Source organism: Carica papaya, chromosome 9 (genome assembly GCF_054855325.1).
Source record: "Carica papaya isolate Zhongbai chromosome 9, ASM5485532v1, whole genome shotgun sequence".
NCBI classification, from domain to species: Eukaryota; Viridiplantae; Streptophyta; class Magnoliopsida; order Brassicales; family Caricaceae; genus Carica; species Carica papaya.
In genome coordinates, this window is record NC_142317.1 from 5,912,963 (window position 1) to 5,931,539 (window position 18,577).

General features: G+C 32.7%; 1 protein-coding gene across 4 annotated transcripts; it reads left to right on the top strand.

The window, feature by feature from the left end:
* Positions 1 to 7,178: 7,178 nt before the first annotated feature.
* ML1 (MEI2-like protein 1) lies at positions 7,179 to 17,600 on the top strand. Of its 4 annotated transcripts, none has more exons than XM_088211087.1 (15): positions 7,179 to 7,741; positions 8,520 to 8,689; positions 8,839 to 8,884; positions 10,944 to 11,276; positions 11,546 to 11,970; positions 12,112 to 12,294; positions 12,411 to 12,527; positions 12,609 to 12,757; positions 13,106 to 13,188; positions 13,281 to 13,691; positions 14,469 to 15,123; positions 15,626 to 15,710; positions 15,958 to 16,026; positions 16,167 to 16,346; positions 16,900 to 17,600. In XM_088211087.1, exons 2-15 carry the CDS (start codon positions 8,612 to 8,614, stop codon positions 17,053 to 17,055), a joined length of 2,970 nt encoding a protein of 989 aa, XP_088067213.1. In that variant the 5' UTR covers positions 7,179 to 7,741; positions 8,520 to 8,611; the 3' UTR covers positions 17,056 to 17,600. The 4 variants fall into 4 exon arrangements, with proteins under 4 accessions (XP_088067213.1, XP_088067211.1, XP_088067212.1 ...); XM_088211085.1 differs by having other exon boundaries at positions 7,180 to 7,741; positions 10,938 to 11,276; XM_088211086.1 differs by having other exon boundaries at positions 7,180 to 7,741; positions 8,523 to 8,689; positions 10,938 to 11,276.
* The last annotated feature ends 977 nt before the right edge of the window (positions 17,601 to 18,577 follow it).

Below are 18,577 nucleotides of genomic sequence, written 5' to 3' on the forward strand. Positions count from 1 at the left end.
TCTCTTATCAAATCATTCAATCACATCCACAGCTGACACGAAACGGAGCCTCTCCCACACTGCAGGCCTTTTCTTTTCAAACTTGTAACCATTTCATTTCTTTCCTTCCTTTTTTTTTACCATCATATTATCTGCTCTGCCGAGGCAGAGCGTGATCCTTGGTGTTAGAAGATCAAACGGTCAATAGTTGCGAGTTTGTCCTATTCACGTCCTGGGCCCCCGATTTCTGTGAAAGAAATGATCGACAATCAAAATTTCAAATGCGGTTTGGGCAGTGAGTTGTGTTGTCTGCTTCGTTTAGGCGAGGTCGCTTGTGAGGCTTGTATTGCAGCTTCAACTGAACCAACAACATTATACTGTCTGCGACCTAAACTTCCACTGCCCATTAACATCTCTAGTTAATGTTGATTGGTTTAGGTCATTTTGTTCTATTTGTTGTATCTTTATATAATTTGATGGGATGCGTTTTCGAATTTTCTTTCCATTTGTGTATATATATTCAGGTATTTAGTTTTGGTTTGGTATTTAAAAATGTGTTATTAGTTTTTGATTTTATTCAAATATTTAAAGGCATTGTGCATCTAAGGTACTACGTGACAATAATATTTACTATAAGATATCAGATAAATGGATGATGATGAAGACTCATAGTTTAGGCTTAGTGACTTTCGTTGTCTTTTGAAAGAAATATATATATATATAAATCTTTTAAAATTAAACAACAAACTTCTTATTATTAATTGTTAATTATGTAATTAATTTTTTTATTATTTAATTTAAGATCTATTTATACAATTATATAATTTGAATTAGATTATGGTAATTTACTAAGTAGAACGATAATAATAATTTTTTTTTTTAAAAAAAAATGACTAATAATTATTGATTAATTATATATTTAATTGAATATTTATTTATTTAATTTTATAATTTATTTGCACGTCTGTTGATTCCAATTTATAACACACAAACACATTGTAATTTGTCTTTTAGTATATAGGTGAGTGGATAAAAAGAAGTGGGCTCCAATTTCATGCAACTTCCTTCCCTCGCTAAATAAAAATTCAGCTTTTGAAAACTACGAATACATCAGCCTAAAAATAACAAAAGCTCTTTTCCTTTATAAAATTTACTCAAGACTCTTTTACATTATACAACAACATAGAAACATGGGAAGACCCGTAGTTTAAATATGTAAGTCTCTCTCCAACTGACACGTGGCTTCTTTTTTTTTTTTTTTTATGCTTAAAAATTAAGTACAACTCTCTTCTCTCTCTCTCTCTCCCCCTCCCCCAAAATAAATTGTGCCCCCATCCCCCATTCCCCAATCACTTTCTTGTACTGAACAGCTGTATATCTAACGGCCGCGAGCCCACCGTTACCACGTGATTTTTCCTTTTTTTTTTTTTTTTTTTTTTCCTCTTTCTCAGTAACCGTCTGATCTGCAGGACCTTTCATCGTCTATCAGACGGCTATTAATTTTTTTTAATTCTTTTTAATATCTTCTGTGAATTATTTAGAAGGTAAATTATAAATTCAAATCATGCAAAATTTTTAAATTTGTTTTTAGTTAGCTGCTAATGGATTAAAACAGAGTGAGCCCACTCCATTAGTCGTTTGTGCTTTAGTGTGTAGTTGGGAGGAGTTTCTTTTAAGTTGATTTGGTTGTCGGGCGTCACATGTATCGTTAACCAATATACTTAACGTGTGGGACCCATCTTTCCAGCTCCATCTTGCAAGATTGGTAGTCTACAAATGGCATTCCACCACGTGGCACCACAATCCACCTGCCAGATTTACATTATTTCCCTACGGTAATAGTAAATTAGTAAAATATTATTCTTCCTGCCAAAAAATAAATATAATAAACAAAATAAATTTAGTATTTCTTTTATTTGATTTTGAATCTATTAAGGATAAATCTTTTGTGCAATTTATGTTTAGTATTTTAATTTATAGACTTTTGTTATTGATATTTAAAAATAAATAAATTCTATGAGTAATTAATTACATCAAATTTAAGATATGTCATAAAGAAATACACAGAAACCCTCTTTAAAGATTCATATTTGTATCAAATAGTATATATGTGTAGTAGCTCTTTGCAACTAGGGATTGTCACATGAAATATTAAATGTGTGTGTGTGTGTGTATATATATATATTTCAGGATTCAACTAAGAAAAAACAATATCCTAACCTATTTATATGTACATATAGATAAACTCTGGACTATATAATATAAAGTTCATTGAGTCAAAAAAATAATAATAATAATTAACTTATGAGTAATTAAACAGTTATAGGGAATAATTTAAAAAAAAAAATACTTTTTGCAGTGAAACAACAGGAGAACGAATGATTAATTTCAATTTCACAAATCCCAGTAAAAAGAAAATTAAAAAATTTAAAGGAAGAGAGAAAAAAAAAAAAAGAAAAAAAAAAAAAGAAAGAAACAACAGTCAAAAATAATGAAAAGAAAAAGTGAAAGTCATTTTTATCATTTTCTGCTTTAAAGAATCTAAAAGGTTGTAGCGTACTGCGAAGCGGAACAGGAACAGGCAGCACAGCATCATGGCTTCCAAATTACTTGACGCAGCTTTAGATATCTTCTCCAATCACAGCGCGACACGTGGGTGGCTCCAGTCAGCATCCCGAATAAATGCTTTCCTAATCCTTCACGCAGCGCCCAGCATTCAAAATTCCGATAACGACGTCGGCCTCCGTCCGGCTCGGCTGAGCTCGGCTGCTGGAATTAGGTGGTCGTTAACGGAGAAATAAAGTTTCAAATTTCTGTGTTTCACGGACATTGGCTAAAAAATAGTACAGAACTCCTAACGTACTTGACAACGACGTTTGTCAAACTTCCTTAATACTTTATTTAATATTTGATTAGTTACTAATTTTAAAATTAGTAATGTTAATTTAATATGTTATAACACTTTCCATTATTTTGCTATGTCCACCCAATTTTTTTATGACCAAATTAATTTATATTCCATAAGTTGCCTGCATAATTTAAATATTTATATAAATTAAATAATATTTTAATAATAATTTATTGCTTGTGGAATCCTATTAAAAGGAAAAAATAAAAAATAATCATCATAATTATTGTGGAATTTTATTTCTTTTTTTTTATTAATTCTATAGTTACCGAACATTCTTATTTATTTTAACAATTTATTTTTTTTTTTTGTGAAGCTCGTGAACAAATATTTTAATTATAATTTAATTGATTTGATCGGTAAAATTAAGAAATATTTGATGCATATAAAAAATAACACACGGTATAACATATGATAATAGTATAATATATTAAAACTAATAAGTAGCATAAAGATACGTGACAAGTAAATATCTCATAAAGTTAATCAATATAAAGTATGATTATAAAAAATTAGTCATCAAACATAAAAATGATAATGTAGTGTGTTAGGACAAATATAGCTAACATAAACTCAACTGTATAATTTTTTCATTATAATTCAATAGCATATATTGTAAACAAAATTTATAATCTTTTTCCCTATTATTTTAACAAATATATAACTTTTTAATTTATTATTTATATATGCAACCTAGAGATAGAGAGGAATAAGAGTTGGAGTCAGCGATATTTGATGAAGAGTAAAAGGAGTTGGTTGGTTGCATTGTGACCCACCTAGAGGTGGAATGTGCATGCTTCTCTTGGTAAAAGATGAAAAATAGGTTTGGGTTTCACTTTTTTTTTTTATGTTTTAGTGTGTTCATATGTATGTAATGTTTATATTAATAAATAACACGTGTATATACCGAATTCAAGTGGGTCTTGACATGCCAAACTCAAACACACTTTGGTCTTCTTTATTTTTTTTATATTAACCTAAACTACTTAGTTTAAAAAATTGTAACAAATAAAGTTCAAACATCAAAAACACTTTGGTCTTCTTTATTTTTCTTATAGTCATAACTACTTAGTTTAAAAAACTGCAACAGGTATGGTTAAAATATGTTGAATCCAGAGAAGTTCTATTAAAAATATCATTTTAAGCGTACACATGAGATGATCTACAACCCAAATCACTATTATTACTTAGAAGATCATATTATAACTATTAACCTAAATATCAGACTATGATCACTAATGTAAGATCATGTCATTTTTAAGACTATGATATTATTACTATATGCAAAGGTAATTATATTATTATTAACTCTTAAAATTACAATGTCATATTTAATAAGAATAGCTTAAGCTTAATGTCAAACAAATTTATCTATTTTCATTAGTACTCTTTAAGTTTGTATTTTTTTTATTAATTTAAGTATCACAATGTTTTCATAAGATAAAATTTAGAAATTACTATTTGTTTATCTTAGCATATTCAAGAAACTTAGCATCATCTTAACTATCAATTATGTATAATTAATTTTTATTACTCACTTATCATTTTAAGACAACCAAAATTATAAAAAATTGTACATAAGAACATATTAAATGTCTTCGTTTTAAATATTATTTTACTACTGTAGTTTTTATAAAGGTTTTATGATCATATCTTATATTTAGCAAAAGAGAATTAAAAACAATATAAAAAATTACAGTAAGATGATTACGCATGTAAAAAATATTCTCATACGATGAGTAAATTTACTTGAAAGCTTTATAGTCAAATAGTATATAATTATGTAAATATAAAATTTTATGGTTAGAGGGCATTTGAAATTTGGTTATTAAGTGTTTACAAACTAAATTTAAGCATTCATTCATACTTTGAAATAAAATTTTATAGTTTATCTTTTTTCGTTTTATTTTCTCATTCTTATAATATATATTATTTTATTTTAATTGATTATAAAAAATTAAAAAATTACAATTAAATGTGCATACTGACTTTTTCTCTCGAGAAAAAAAATTATATCGAGTTTTTCAATTCAATATATTTACTATCAGTTAAGAAATTTTATTCGCAACGAAATAAATTTATTTTATCCAAAAATATCATCACCTATTAAGTTGAAATAAAGTTCGATCATAACCTAATCAGCACGCTGATAATCTAAGTTATAAACTCCGTTGAATTAAATATTATTACTCGATTATTGTCAACCTATTATGTACTAATAAAATAACTAATTTTACATCACCGATAAATTTTGCATTTGTGACATATTTATTAAATAAATGATAATGATTTTAACTACTATAAAACTATATTTTTGATAAGTATGCACACTAATTAGATAGAAGGGATTGATTGACTATGGCTAGCGGAAAAACAAATTAACCGTACTAATAAGTAAGGCTAATCTAGATTAAAGGGATAATGAGGGTTTGTGTGTGCCTATATATATATATATATATACATACACACACACACACACACACGCAGAAATGAAGTTTGTGTGAGTATGTATGTATGTATATATATATATATATATAATTGTTGAAGTAGAGAAGAGGTAGGCATAGGATCGTGATCGTCTTATCTTCTGTATTAAATAGGACAGGTTGTAAGTTTGTTTACAAATTCAAAACATATCGTATACGACACTCAGCTTTCGGAATTCTGATTAAGCTACTGTATCTACATGCTATAAATATATATATATATATATATATGTATGGGCACGCTTCACGATTCACGATTTCATCCCCCATGTTCATTCTATTTTTGTTATTTTTTCTTTCAACCCTAAAAATTTAATAACTACCAATTCCAAACTTTAACCACCCAACATATTTCCCACGTGGGTTATACGTATTTGAGTTTTTAAGTTTTTTTTTTCTTTATTTAGTATATAAATAGACCCATCTTAAGTTTAATTTTAAAAATTTTATTATATAAAAATAGTATGATAATATAATAAAAATAAATTTGGTTTATATAATCATAATATACATATTATATTTTAATTTAAAAAATAACAAATATTTATTGTTCTTTTTTTTTTTTTGAGAATTGTGACCAATTACCTTACATGACTTTATATTTAAATGATCAAAATTATAATGATTTGTGAAACTTTAAATTTTTGTAATTAATATTTTGATTATTACATCTCTCTTTGCTATCTTTAATTAAAAAAATATTAAATTCAAAACATACACATGCATACACGTGTATTAAACACTATACACGCATGTATATATTGATATACGTATTATGTATATCGTGTTTTATTCTTAATGATAGATGGTAGATAAATTTAATCAACATAAATATATAAAGATTCTTTTAATGATTTAGTTATTTAATTTTTTTATCATATCATCATACAATTGAATGTCAAATATAATGTAATACATTTAATAATTCAATAACGAATTATTTTATTAATTATTTTTCAGAATTAAAGCTACTTTGTAATTAACCCACATTATTCTATCAAGCTCAATAAATTCAACAAACACACACACACACACACACATATATATTTATATATTTCCATGTAGAAATGTACACGAAGGATGATACATCAAGATCTCATATATATATATATATATATTTATAAATATAAAACATAAAAATATAAAATTTCCCACAAACTTTTTTGACTAACACTTTTTTTTTTTAAAAAAATAAAAATAAATTACTATAAGAAAAAAAAGGGTCCTTAAAAAAATATAAAAACTTATTAACCTATAGAATTAAAACCTCCTCTTTATTATTATTAATTAATTAATTGATGATTAAAATGATTAATGCTGGCAATTTGGCTTAATTTGATTTTGTTAGTGGATGGTTTTCCAGTTTATAGGTAAAATGATTAATTATTATTATAATATTTTAATTTAAAAAAGAAAGCATGTGATGATCTTTTAAAAACCATCAATGCACTGAAATTTATTATTGGAAAAAAAACCTAATAAATACAACAGCGCGTACTTCCTTAAATCTCATACCCCTGATTCTGAGGGTATTTTCGTAATTTCAAATCAGCGAGAATGAATAATTAAATATCACCATCAACTCAACTCGGCTCGACGTCCAGCTCGCAAACGGAAGAACGGAACGGAGAGGGACGTAGAAATCCTCCGTTAGATAAGACGCCGTAATGGGGTGGGTTTTATCAATTATAATTTTTAAGTTTTAATTAATTATTAAAAAAAAAAATGATCTTTGCGTGGGGGTGATGTTAAACTCCGGATCGGACGGGTCTGATTTAGTTGATGTTTTTATCCGATTTTACACACGAAAAGATACTCCGCTTATTTCTTTTGTTTTCTTTTCAAACCCAAACTAACAAAAACCACAACCCATTTTCCCTCTCTCTCGCTCTACCAAATCCTTCTTTCTTCTCTTTCTCTCTCTACCCACCGGCGAGAGCGAAATCTGGCCGGAATTTCGCTCTCCTTCTCGCCGGAATTTCCATGGTTTCCGATTCCGAGCCTGAATTACAACAAATCAAGAGAGAGAATAAAGAGAACATCATGTTTTTGGTTTTTTTTTTTAATGAATAAAAAATTATTCTTCTAGTTATGATTAGATAGAAGAAAACAAAAAGGAAAAAAAAAATATTCGGTTTCTTTCTCTCTCCTGTGCGGTAAGTAATAGCTTGCAATGCAGGGAAAAAGATGCTGAGATCCTTTCTTCTATCTTCATTCTCCATGCCTTGAAAGAAAATCTCTTCAATTGCTCCTGGTTTAAATGCCTCGGCCTTTCTATCTCTTTACATCGTTCAACCTTTGGGTTTCTTTCGGGCAAGTTTAGAGAGGGAGAAGGCGAAATTGGCGAGGACTTTGAGTTTTTTGAAAGGTGAGTTCCTTTGTTTGCTAAATTCTGCTTTGATCTTATAGTTGATTAGGTTTCTTAGTTTTAAAAGTTTGTCTTTTTACTGTTCAGTCCATGGATAATTTGGATTTGTTCTTAATTTTTGCGATTCTTTGTTCGTTCCTTTTCGTGTTTTTTCTGCGATCGGATTGAGAATTACGTGAATTGCGGTTCTCTAGTCCGTGAGATTCTTGATTACTGGGATCCAGTCTGGGAGAAACCTTGTTTTTGCTTTCCGCTTTTCCATTTCGCGTGTTGAATTTAATGTTAGTTAATGTTCTTTTAGTTTTACGGAAGTGGCAATTTGCCTCAGCTGGGGTTGATATGGAGTGGGCACTTTAAATCGGGCAAAAATTTCATCTTTAGGCGATGAATTAAGGATTTTTAATTTCTAATTTTCCCAAACTTTTTTCTTGTAAGACAAACAGGTCTTATATGGTTGGTCATTGGTAGGTAAACCAGTGCCTTTTTTTTTTCTGCATACTATTCAATCTCAAAGTCTTTTTAAGTTGTTTAGATTTTTGTCTTCTAATTATTTCCTCAAAACCCTTACTTCTCTTGCCCATTGATCTAGGTTGTCAGCTACATTTAGTTGTATAACTTTTAAAACTAATATCGGAGAGCATAAATTGTTGAAGTAATTTTTCCAGTTTTTACATTGTAGGGTTGTTTTTTTTTTCTTTTTATTTTGTAGACATAAATAATAATAGCTTACAGCTTAAAGTTAAAGTCTCTAAATTGGTTTCCTTGAATTATTTTTCAGTAGAAGGGCCATGAAGTGCGGGTAGAACCAGCCAACCAGAAGTTCTTAAGTTTTTGTTTAGTTCTTGAGTTTTTTGAGTTTTCAGTTGTACAATGTCGTTTGAGGTAATGGATCAAAGGAGTGTATCTGCGTCGTCCCATTTTCTTGAAGATATCCATTTTCCACCTGAGGTATATTGATACTCCTCTAGCCGTTTCATATCCGTAATGTTATTACGTGGCAATGTCAAGCTATATAGGAATATGGGTTGCTTTACTGTATGCATTCCTAACACCGTTGCAACTAAAAAGATTTTGTCCCTTTATCTATCATTGAGCAGAGGCAAATTGGATTTTGGAAGCTGCATTCCATGCCTGATCACCAAGGTGAGTACCATCCGGTTTGTCATTACTTTGTCGGCACTGCCTACTCAACTGTTTTGTTTAAATGCCTCCTACACATAAATTGATTTTTTGGAGTTTACTTAAGTGATTATCAATGTGCATTAAATTGATAGAACGGCCTGTTCCATTAAAATTTATTTAGTGGATTGAGTTTATCTGGTTATCTTCAGTCATTAGGGCGGCATGAATGTAAACGTTATAAATGAACTGGCTGGTCGTAACTGTTCCCAGTTTGTTAGGAAGGTTCTTGCATTGGTAACTTCAACATGGCATATGCTGCAGCCAGTTATTAAAGCAAAATTTGTCAGTTTGTGGGGTATAAGGCAAGCAGATATAAAAGGAAATTTATTTGTTTTAGTATTGCTGTCTTAGAATTCTAACCTAAGAATATGTAGTTTTTGCTAGGAAGTGTACCAATTCAATTTATTTGTAAAATGAAATTTGTTTCCTGACCTTCTGAAACTGTAATTTACCATGTTTACCAGATGATCTAATCTCTTATGTCCCAAAATCACCACAGTGTGATTATCAGTGGTTCAAATTGGTACCTTTTTTGAGGTTCTTGTAATTTGCTTTGTTAGTAGTAGGTGTACCTCCAGAAAGATCTGTCCGGATATATTTTGTTTCCCTGCTGGACTTTCGGTGTTTGGAGACTAGCCATAATTGGTGAAAATTACAACCCCTCTTTTCTATCTACTTTCATTTTAGCTAATAATCTGTTTAGATGTACACCCTGCATCAAAGAATTAGTTGATTTGCATATGAGGAAACAACTCGACAAGTGGCCCAGGACTCTGGGTACGTTGAGGTTGTGCTTGTAACTGCTTTAAGCAAATTCTGCTTCTAAATTTTTCAACTTTAGTTTGTTAGGTTTTATTTTTAATGTGTTTGAATTTGGTAGTTTATATTTTATGGGATTGGTATTTAGGATTAAAATAAATGTCTGAACAATAAACTACTGCCAGTGGGCCTTCATTCAAACTGTTCTAAGCTGGTTCTTGGAGTTTCTGGAGTATCCTGACCTGCATAAGTTTATTTATTTGTTTATTTTTCACAATTCTTTTTGATCTGGTGTCTGACAGTCTCAAGTTCGGATTGGATTTGGGATATAAATCTTCAAAACCACAGTGGAATTCTGCCTATCTCTGTCTTGGTTGAATATCAACATTCGATTTAATGGGAGGCATAAAAAAAAATACAAGCTTTCTTATATTACTAATCCTAGATATGCAATGCCCAAGTAATGCTTGTTGTATGTGGGAGATGGTTACATAAATGGAGGAATCCTAGGTCACCATTTTCCTTAAAAACATTTCTTTTTCTACTGGCTGCTTACTCTTCTTGTCAGTTGCTTTCATTCTTAGGTCTTTTGCTATTTCTTGTATGTGACCTTTTCCGATTCTCTTGTACTGCTGTTTTGAGGGATGTTTTACATTTCCTGCTATCCTGCAATATCATTACATGAATATGCTGCTGTTCTTTTGCAGCCGACAGTTTATTAGCACCTTTCTTTTGATTCTATTTAAGACGATACTTGGTGTTGCTAAAGAAATTTGGATTCCTGAGAGTGTGTTCAAAAATCTGGTTAGTGCCTCCAGGAAAGGGTGTTTAATTTAGAAAACAAGTATTTATGAATTTGGATAAAGGTGTTTATTGTAAAATATAATTCTTTGCTCATTTTGGCAAAAGAGAGTAGTAGGATTGAATATGGTAGGAAAGAAGTACTTTTAAGGTAGTAAACAAAAAGTCCGCGAGTTGTATATTGTTTTGGTACTTAAGCTGCCTATAAGCAGCTAGTAAGTAATCTGCATGTTGGATTACCAAATAATGGACTTGAGTAAGGTGCTTATAAGTTGCTTTTAAGCAAGGAAACACCCTCGAAAATTTGTTCCCTCTTAAGTTAATATCTTTTGAATCACTATTTTCTGGGTTTTTTTCTATACAAGACTGGTTGTATTGTACTTTTTGTGATTTTACACGATCTTGCTGCCACAGTTATGGCTATATTCATTTTTAAATATCATAATGCTTTTAGGCACAGATGGAATGGTACCAACAGCTGGAAGCAAGTTGATCGCCTCATCGCCATTGGAAAAATTTTCACCAATTGCATCACAGCCAACAGATTGTCTGGAACTGACTCAGTTAAATCCAGGTAGAGACCAGAAAGGAAAGCCAAGTGTCATTGGAGAAGAGGGAATTCCTGATTTATCCAAGACTTCATGGAGATCTATGGAACACCAAGTGAATCCGTGGTCAAGTTTGTGCATGCAAACTGTACCTTATAGTCTGAAAGGGAAGAATGGTATCAACGGGATCCAGTGTGAAAGCAGTTTGTTCTCAAGCTCTTTGTCGGAAATATTTGGCAGAAAATGTAAGCTTTGTGTCCATTATTTATGATTGTATTAAGCTGCAATTCTTTTTATCTTTTTTTGAAACATCTTAATAAATATTTGATTAAGAAAATTATGTCATTTCCGTTAAATGGACCTCAATTTTTTTAATATCTAATTCATGGCGGCATCTATTGTGTTGCTTTGGTTTTCTAATTTCACTCTCTGGAGTTCTTGCACTGAATCTTTTGTTTTGTTGTAATGGACAAGTTTCTTCATGTTTTGCACTGATGTGCTTATCTTTACGCAGTGAGGTTATTAAGGAATGATATTCCAGCTCATCAACCTACCAGTACAGTTGCTTCCCGTCATGAGGAAGAGGAACCTTTTGAATCTCTGGAAGAAATTGAGGCGCAGACTATTGGAAATCTCCTTCCTGATGAAGATGATCTGTTCTCTGGAGTGATTGGTGAGGTGGGGCAAAACACTTATGCTAGTATTGGAGATGACTTGGAGGATTTTGATCTATTCAGTAGTGGGGGTGGTATGGAATTAGAAGGAGATGATCGATTGGCTGCAGGTCAAAAGATTTCTGATTATGCTGGAGGAGTTTCCAGTGGTCTTGGGGGTACAGTTTTTGGTGAACATCCTCATGGTGAACACCCTTCCAGAACCCTTTTTGTCCGAAATATTAATAGCAATGTTGAAGATTCTGAATTGAAGACTCTATTCGAGGTAAATATTTCTCTCTTATGCATCACTTGTTTACTTGTGAATCTGCAATGGGAAGTTTCTCCTCTCCCGGTGCTAATGTTTTCAAGCAAGTTGCTATGAGATATTTTGCTAACCATTGACAATGAAATTTTGATCTTCCAGCAATATGGAGATATCCGGACTCTCTACACAGCCTGCAAACATCGTGGGTTTGTTATGATCTCTTACTATGATATAAGGGCCGCCAGGAATGCAATGAAAGCTCTTCAAAATAAGCCATTGAGGCGGAGGAAACTTGACATACATTATTCTATTCCCAAGGTGCAGCTGCACTCCCATGATATTGTATATCATTTGATACTATTCTGGTTTTTGCTGTTGCTGGCTTTGTTTTGTCTGATTTTTTATCAGTCATTTGATGCGTGTTTCTTGATACTTTTTTGGTCTGCAAACCTGTTTAGGACAATCCATCAGAAAAAGACATCAACCAAGGAACCTTGGTGGTTTTCAATCTTGATTCTTCTGTTTCAATTGACGAGCTTCACCAAATTTTTGGTGTCTACGGGGAAATTAAGGAAGTATGTAGTTGTTTTTTTTTCTCTTCAATGCAAACGAAAAGTGCAAACTGAAATTTTTGTACTTTCAAATGTGGTTTACAGATTCGTGAGACTCCAAACAAGCGTCATCACAAGTTCATAGAGTTTTATGATGTTAGAGCTGCAGAGGCTGCTCTTTGTGCACTGAACAGAAGCGACATTGCAGGAAAGCAGATTAAGCTGGAGCCTAGCTGTCCAGGGGGTGCCAGACGGTAACAGTTTCTACCCATCAACTGTTTTTGGTTGAACAATTCTGATTACCATGATTGATTTGGACTTTTATATGTTCACCTTCTTTTGGTCTTCTATCTCAACAAGCCACCAATTGAATGTTATGTGGCATCATAGTTCCTGGCATATCGATCCTAAAAAAAAATTCCAGCTTTATCTGTATCATTGTGTTTTTAGTTAGCTATATATTGTCAATGCTTTTCAATTTAATTTTTTTTTTGGTTTTAAAGACTTGATGTGCTTTTAGCACTTTTTTCTTCTAGTTTCTCATTTTCTCAACCTTCTGTCAGTAGTAGGTATATCATATATGATTTGGTTCTTTTTCACAGTTTCTTGCAACAGTCTGAGCATGAAAAAGATGAAACCAGCCTTTATGAGAACCCCTTCGATGATTTATCATCAGCACACATGGGTATGATTTTTACCTTACAATTTCTTTCTTTTATCTTTTTAGTTTTTCATTTTAAAGTGCTTGCCTTTTATTTTCTTGCACCTCTTTTACAGCAAAAATTGCCAATGGAATAGTTACATCTAGCTCCATGGATAAGGGATCGATTCCGCTGTTGCATAATTCTGTTCGATCTCCTGTGAATGCTTTTATTGAACCACATCAGAGTTCTAGCATTCCAATTGACTTGCCATCTTCAGCAAGAGTGGCAGCTATTACCAAGCCAATTAGCCTGCAAGAGCAGAATCATTCTTTGGATGAAATGAAGTTTGGCGACCAATATATTCCAAATTTTCATCCTCATTCCTTCCCTGAGTATCATGATGGTTTTGCTAATGGTAGTCCATACAATTCCTCAAGGACTTTTGCAGAGATGGTTAGTAGTGGTTCCAAAATGAATGGACTTGACAGTAGGTGCATTCGAGGAACAGGTTCAAATGGACAGCAAATGGAGTTCAATGGAGGGGGTAAGTTGTGTTGATTTAAGTGCACTGCAATCATGCTAAGTCGTTTTAAGAGTCAGAAAGATAGAGAGACTTTATGATTATAGCATGATCTTAGCATAACCTTCCAAAAAAAAAAGCATAACCTCAGCACTTCGTTGTCACTTGTTACTATGCTACCATGCTTTTTAAAATGTTATAGATTCAATGAGATGTAAGAATCTAATATATCATTAGAGGGTTCCAAGATGCCAACTATCCACTGCTTAAGGGCTGCATGTTCTTACACATCTATCATTAGTACCCATAAAGTTTTACTCGGAAAGTAATCAGAGGACCCTTCGCCTGTCTGTTTTGTGGTTATGCTCATTAAAATCAGGATGATGGAAAAGTAACTAAGCATTAATCAAAGGAGTATTACTATTCTAGCTTGAGGTTAGTAGTATGTAGTTTACTAGTTACTTTAATAGGATCTTTTCAATTTGTTGTGTAAGAAACTAATGGATTATGAGATGCTTCTAAGGCAACATCTATGAATATTTATCTTGTCACTTTTTTCAAAATATACGAAGGGACATTATTTTCTTGGTGTGCTCTTTTTTCTGACTTTATTACACCTTTCCGAAATCCATTGGACTTTCAAGTTGTTATTAGCATTGTATTGGTAGATTTTAAGTAGAGCACATGCTGCATTTTCTATATAACAAAAACTTAGACTAATCATTTTCGTAACTTATATTTCAATTGGTGAGTATGTTGAAGTTTCCTACTGACTATCATCAACAAAATTTTCCCCTTCAGTTTTTGGGTCTTCTGGAAATGGAAGTTCTCTTCAAGGAAACCACTACTTGTGGAGCGGCTCTAACTCGCATCAGCAACACCCTGCAAGTTCCATGATTTGGCCCCATTCACCATCAGTTGTCAACGGAGTTCACGGGCATCGCATTCCACATATAGCTGCATTTCCAAGAGCACCTTCGGTTATAGTGAATGCAGCATCACCTGTACACCACCACATTGGATCAGCCCCAGCAGTAAATCCACCCTTCTGGGACAGGCGTCACGCCTATACTGCAGAGTCTCCTGAAACTTCAAGTTTCCACTTAGGCTCTCATGGAAGCGTGGCATTTCCTAGCAGTTCTCCATCACATCCTATGGAAATTGCTTCTCACAACATTTTTTCTCATATCAGTGGGAATCGTGTGGACATTACTAACTCAAATGCTGTGCTTCGCTCTCCTCAGCAAATGTGTCACCTGTTCCCAGGGAGGAACCCTTTGATCTCAATGCCTGCCTCTTTTGACTCTCCAAATGAACGAGTTAGAAGCCTCTCACACCGAAGAAATGAATCAAATGCTAATAATGCTGACAAAAAACAATATGAACTTGACATTGACAGGATATTGCTTGGGGAAGATAGTAGAACAACACTGATGATTAAGAATATTCCCAACAAGTGAGTAGAGTCCTTGACTTTTGTCCTTAAGGGCCCATTTCTTTTATTAGGCAGTGTTCATGTCATTGGACTTTTTTACTTGAATTCCAAGAATGTCCCTTCCCTTATGTGGACAGCTTCACATAGTCGTATTTTATTTTCCTATAAATGCATGACCATTAACCTATAGATGTTTTGATGCATTAGCACTTGTCTAGAAGCTCATTTGTTGGCTAGTATCCTTTAATGGGCATCTCCATATCTCTGTGCTTGGTATCATGTACCTTACAGGATATTGAGATACTGAACCATTTGGTGTTGTCCACTTATATTTGTGATTCTTTTGACCTTATTTTGTTGGAAAATTTAAGCACAGATGAATTGGAGGTGTATAGCAAATAAAATTTTACATGCAAGTTGCACAAGAATTTATCCTCTTCTGATAGCTTGGTTTGTTATTTCTTTATTCTTTTTCTTTTTTTTTTGGGTTTTCTTTTCTAATTTTGTTATGGTATTGTTTTAGGTACACTTCAAAAATGCTTCTGGCTGCAATCGACGAGCATTGTAAAGGAACTTATGATTTTATATATTTGCCAATAGATTTCAAGGCAAGTAGATTGTTGCTGGATCAACTCAATCTTTCCCATTCTCACAAACGCCCATAAGTACATAATCACATAAACAGCTTTTCATTTTCAGAAGGACAATAGTAATAACAACCCACTCACACATGAACCCATACTCAAACATGCATAGACTGAGATCCCATGCCTCTCTATGGAATGGGAGAGGACATCAAGGAATGCATTATTCTTACATGTGTTTCGATTCTAACGATTCAACTGTTATCCACAGAACAAATGCAATGTTGGCTATGCTTTCATCAATATGACCGATCCTCAAAAGATTATTCCATTCCATAAGGTTTGAAACAAGCATGATCTCTAATAATTTGTGTTATCAGCTTTTGTTGTTTATCCTACTTATAAGGAACTTACCTGTATTATCTAGTACATCTAAAATATTTTTTCGAAAAGTTATAATAAAACCAAGATACTTTTCAGGCATTCAATGGCAAAAAATGGGAGAAGTTCAATAGTGAAAAGGTAGCATCTCTTGCATATGCTAGGATTCAGGGAAAGGCGGCTTTGATTGCTCATTTCCAGAATTCGAGCTTGATGAATGAAGACAAACGCTGCCGCCCCATTCTCTTTCATACTGATGGTCCAAATGCTGGTGATCAGGTAGGATTGGTCCGCTTATCAATTAAAGGTTGCATTCGTAATGGTTATAACTGTGTTTCATGTAGGTAAAGAACTTTATAAGTATTAGCTCTATATTGCATCTATATATATTTTTTATCTAGAAAGTTTTGGTTGTGCGTATCATTCATTTCTTTTGTCCATTTGGTCCTTTCACGGACATCAGCAGCAGGCACTAACATCAAAGTGTTCTCCACAAATGCAAGTCTTGGTTAAAAAATTCCCACATTTTTCTGCATGCTGGTTCTGCTCATTCCTTGAAGCAGTTTGTTGATTTTGTTTCTGTTCTTGTGGCAGAAAAATGGCTTGAAAATACTCTTATGGCCTATACTATTTTTTGAGTTTCTTCATGTTAGTGATCATTATTTGAGTCTAGAGCTTACAGTCCCTGTAGAGTTATGGTATTCACCCGAGAGGAATCAGTTCTGTATTAATTTGGTGTCTCTTTAATTATGTGGCCAAGAGCATTGTCAAGGTGATGCACCTCCCGTTGCTTAAGACAAATATGACTTCTATTTGTTTCTTGTCTGTCCAGGAACCATTTCCCATGGGTACCAACATAAGGTTGAGGTCAGGGAAGCCTCGAACTGGTGGCAATGAGGAGAACTATGGCCAAGGGAGCTCTTCGGTTTCGGTAAATGGGGAAGAAACTCTGAATGGAACAGACTCTTCATCAAAGGACTCTGATTGAGCAATCTGCTTTATTTGAGTCACTAACTTTAAAACCTGTATTACAGTACAGAAAACTATATCCACCCCAGTTCTGTATATCAGGGGTGGCCTGACGTATCTTTTTGGCTATAGAGGAAAAAAAGTTTTGGGATCCAAAATGCATGACTATAAACCAAGTAGGTTGCGTCACAATTTTTGTTGTTTTTACAAAAAATCTGTCAAGGCTCATTATGAATATAGAGAATGTTGTAACTGAGGCTTGAAAATTTTGGATAGTCGTGACTAAACGACATTGCAATGTACAGAAGTTCCCTGGGGCTCTATCCATTGACCCAAGGGATCTCTGTTTTGTTTTCGATTTTTGTATCTTGATTCTCCTATGTAATTTCAATTTTCAATCTAGAGGTTTTTTAGTCCTCGTTGGTTCTGCTTCTTGTCTTAGTGGTGCCATTGCTGTGGCAGCAACTTGGCATATCTTAGTAGTCCTGTTGTTTCTGAAAATTTTTGAAGTATTCTGATGATAACCAATTAAATTTAATTCCCACTTTGTTCTTTGTTCTTGAAGACTGTTTCACTTCCTCTATATGTTTTCTGAATTGTTTGGAATCACTGGCAGACTGGTTTGGTTTTTGCTGGGGCTATCAAAGCAGTTTGCTTATGTTTGAGCTTGCTTTCTTCTCTATTTGAAAATTTGGAATTAACTAAACATTTTTCTAAGAAGGTACTGTTAATAATTCTGCAGGTACTCTGAAACCGTTAGAAGAACACCTAATAATTTACAAGGTACTGTACAAAGTATTTAAAATCATTCAGATAATATTTTCAAAAGAGTTGTAAATTGATCTGCGGGTTCACCAATCATTAATGAGGCTAAACGCAAACATGGTTTCTTTATCTTTGCAACCAATCTTTGTAGAACTTATTTTGAAAATAAAAAAATCATAATATTGAGAGAAAATAACAGTGAAATACTTTTTTTTCTTAATGGAGGAGTGGAGAAGAAAACCTTAGCTTTGTAGCAGGCAATTCGATACTTGAGATGTACAACTTATTTGGTACGATGCTCAATCAGAGCCAGAAGGGCCTCTTCTTGCTCTCCGTCTGCTGGTATCTGATGCATTCTCTTCTTCTTCCTCCTCTACTTTTGGTTTCTCCAGAATTGTTGAAGAAGCTCTGCTCCTCCTCATTCCTCCCTTTCTCGTTCAGTATTCTTCTTTATCTTTCTTAGGTTTCCAGTTTCTGCACAAAGATGTTTTTTTCTATGTCTAAGAATTGAAGTTACTGTAATGATTATATATTGTTATTATTGACTATAATTGAAAACACTTGTTTTTAGTTCAACAAAATCAAATGTTAAGCATTAAATTGCTTAAAAGTTTTGCCCTGCAATGTGCATTTAACCATCAACGAATCTGGTAAAAAAACAAAATAACTGCACACAGGAAACAAAATCAAGCCCAAAAAGAAAATTTTGTATATAAAAGCAATAAATTAAATTTAAAAAATAATTAGAATTAAGATAGTAATTAGAGAAAAAGTCA

What these genes read in the sequence shown, in the direction of transcription:
- ML1 (XM_088211085.1), top strand. Translation starts at nt 8,612, where the DNA reads ATGTCGTTTGAGGTAATGGATCAAAGGAGTGTATCTGCGTCGTCCCAT. An exon ending in AATTGAAGACTCTATTCGAG is followed by an intron (nt 11,971 to 12,111) that starts GTAAATATTTCT and finishes TTGATCTTCCAG; the next exon opens with CAATATGGAGATATCCGGAC. An exon ending in ATTTGCCAATAGATTTCAAG is followed by an intron (nt 15,711 to 15,957) that starts GCAAGTAGATTG and finishes TGTTATCCACAG; the next exon opens with AACAAATGCAATGTTGGCTA.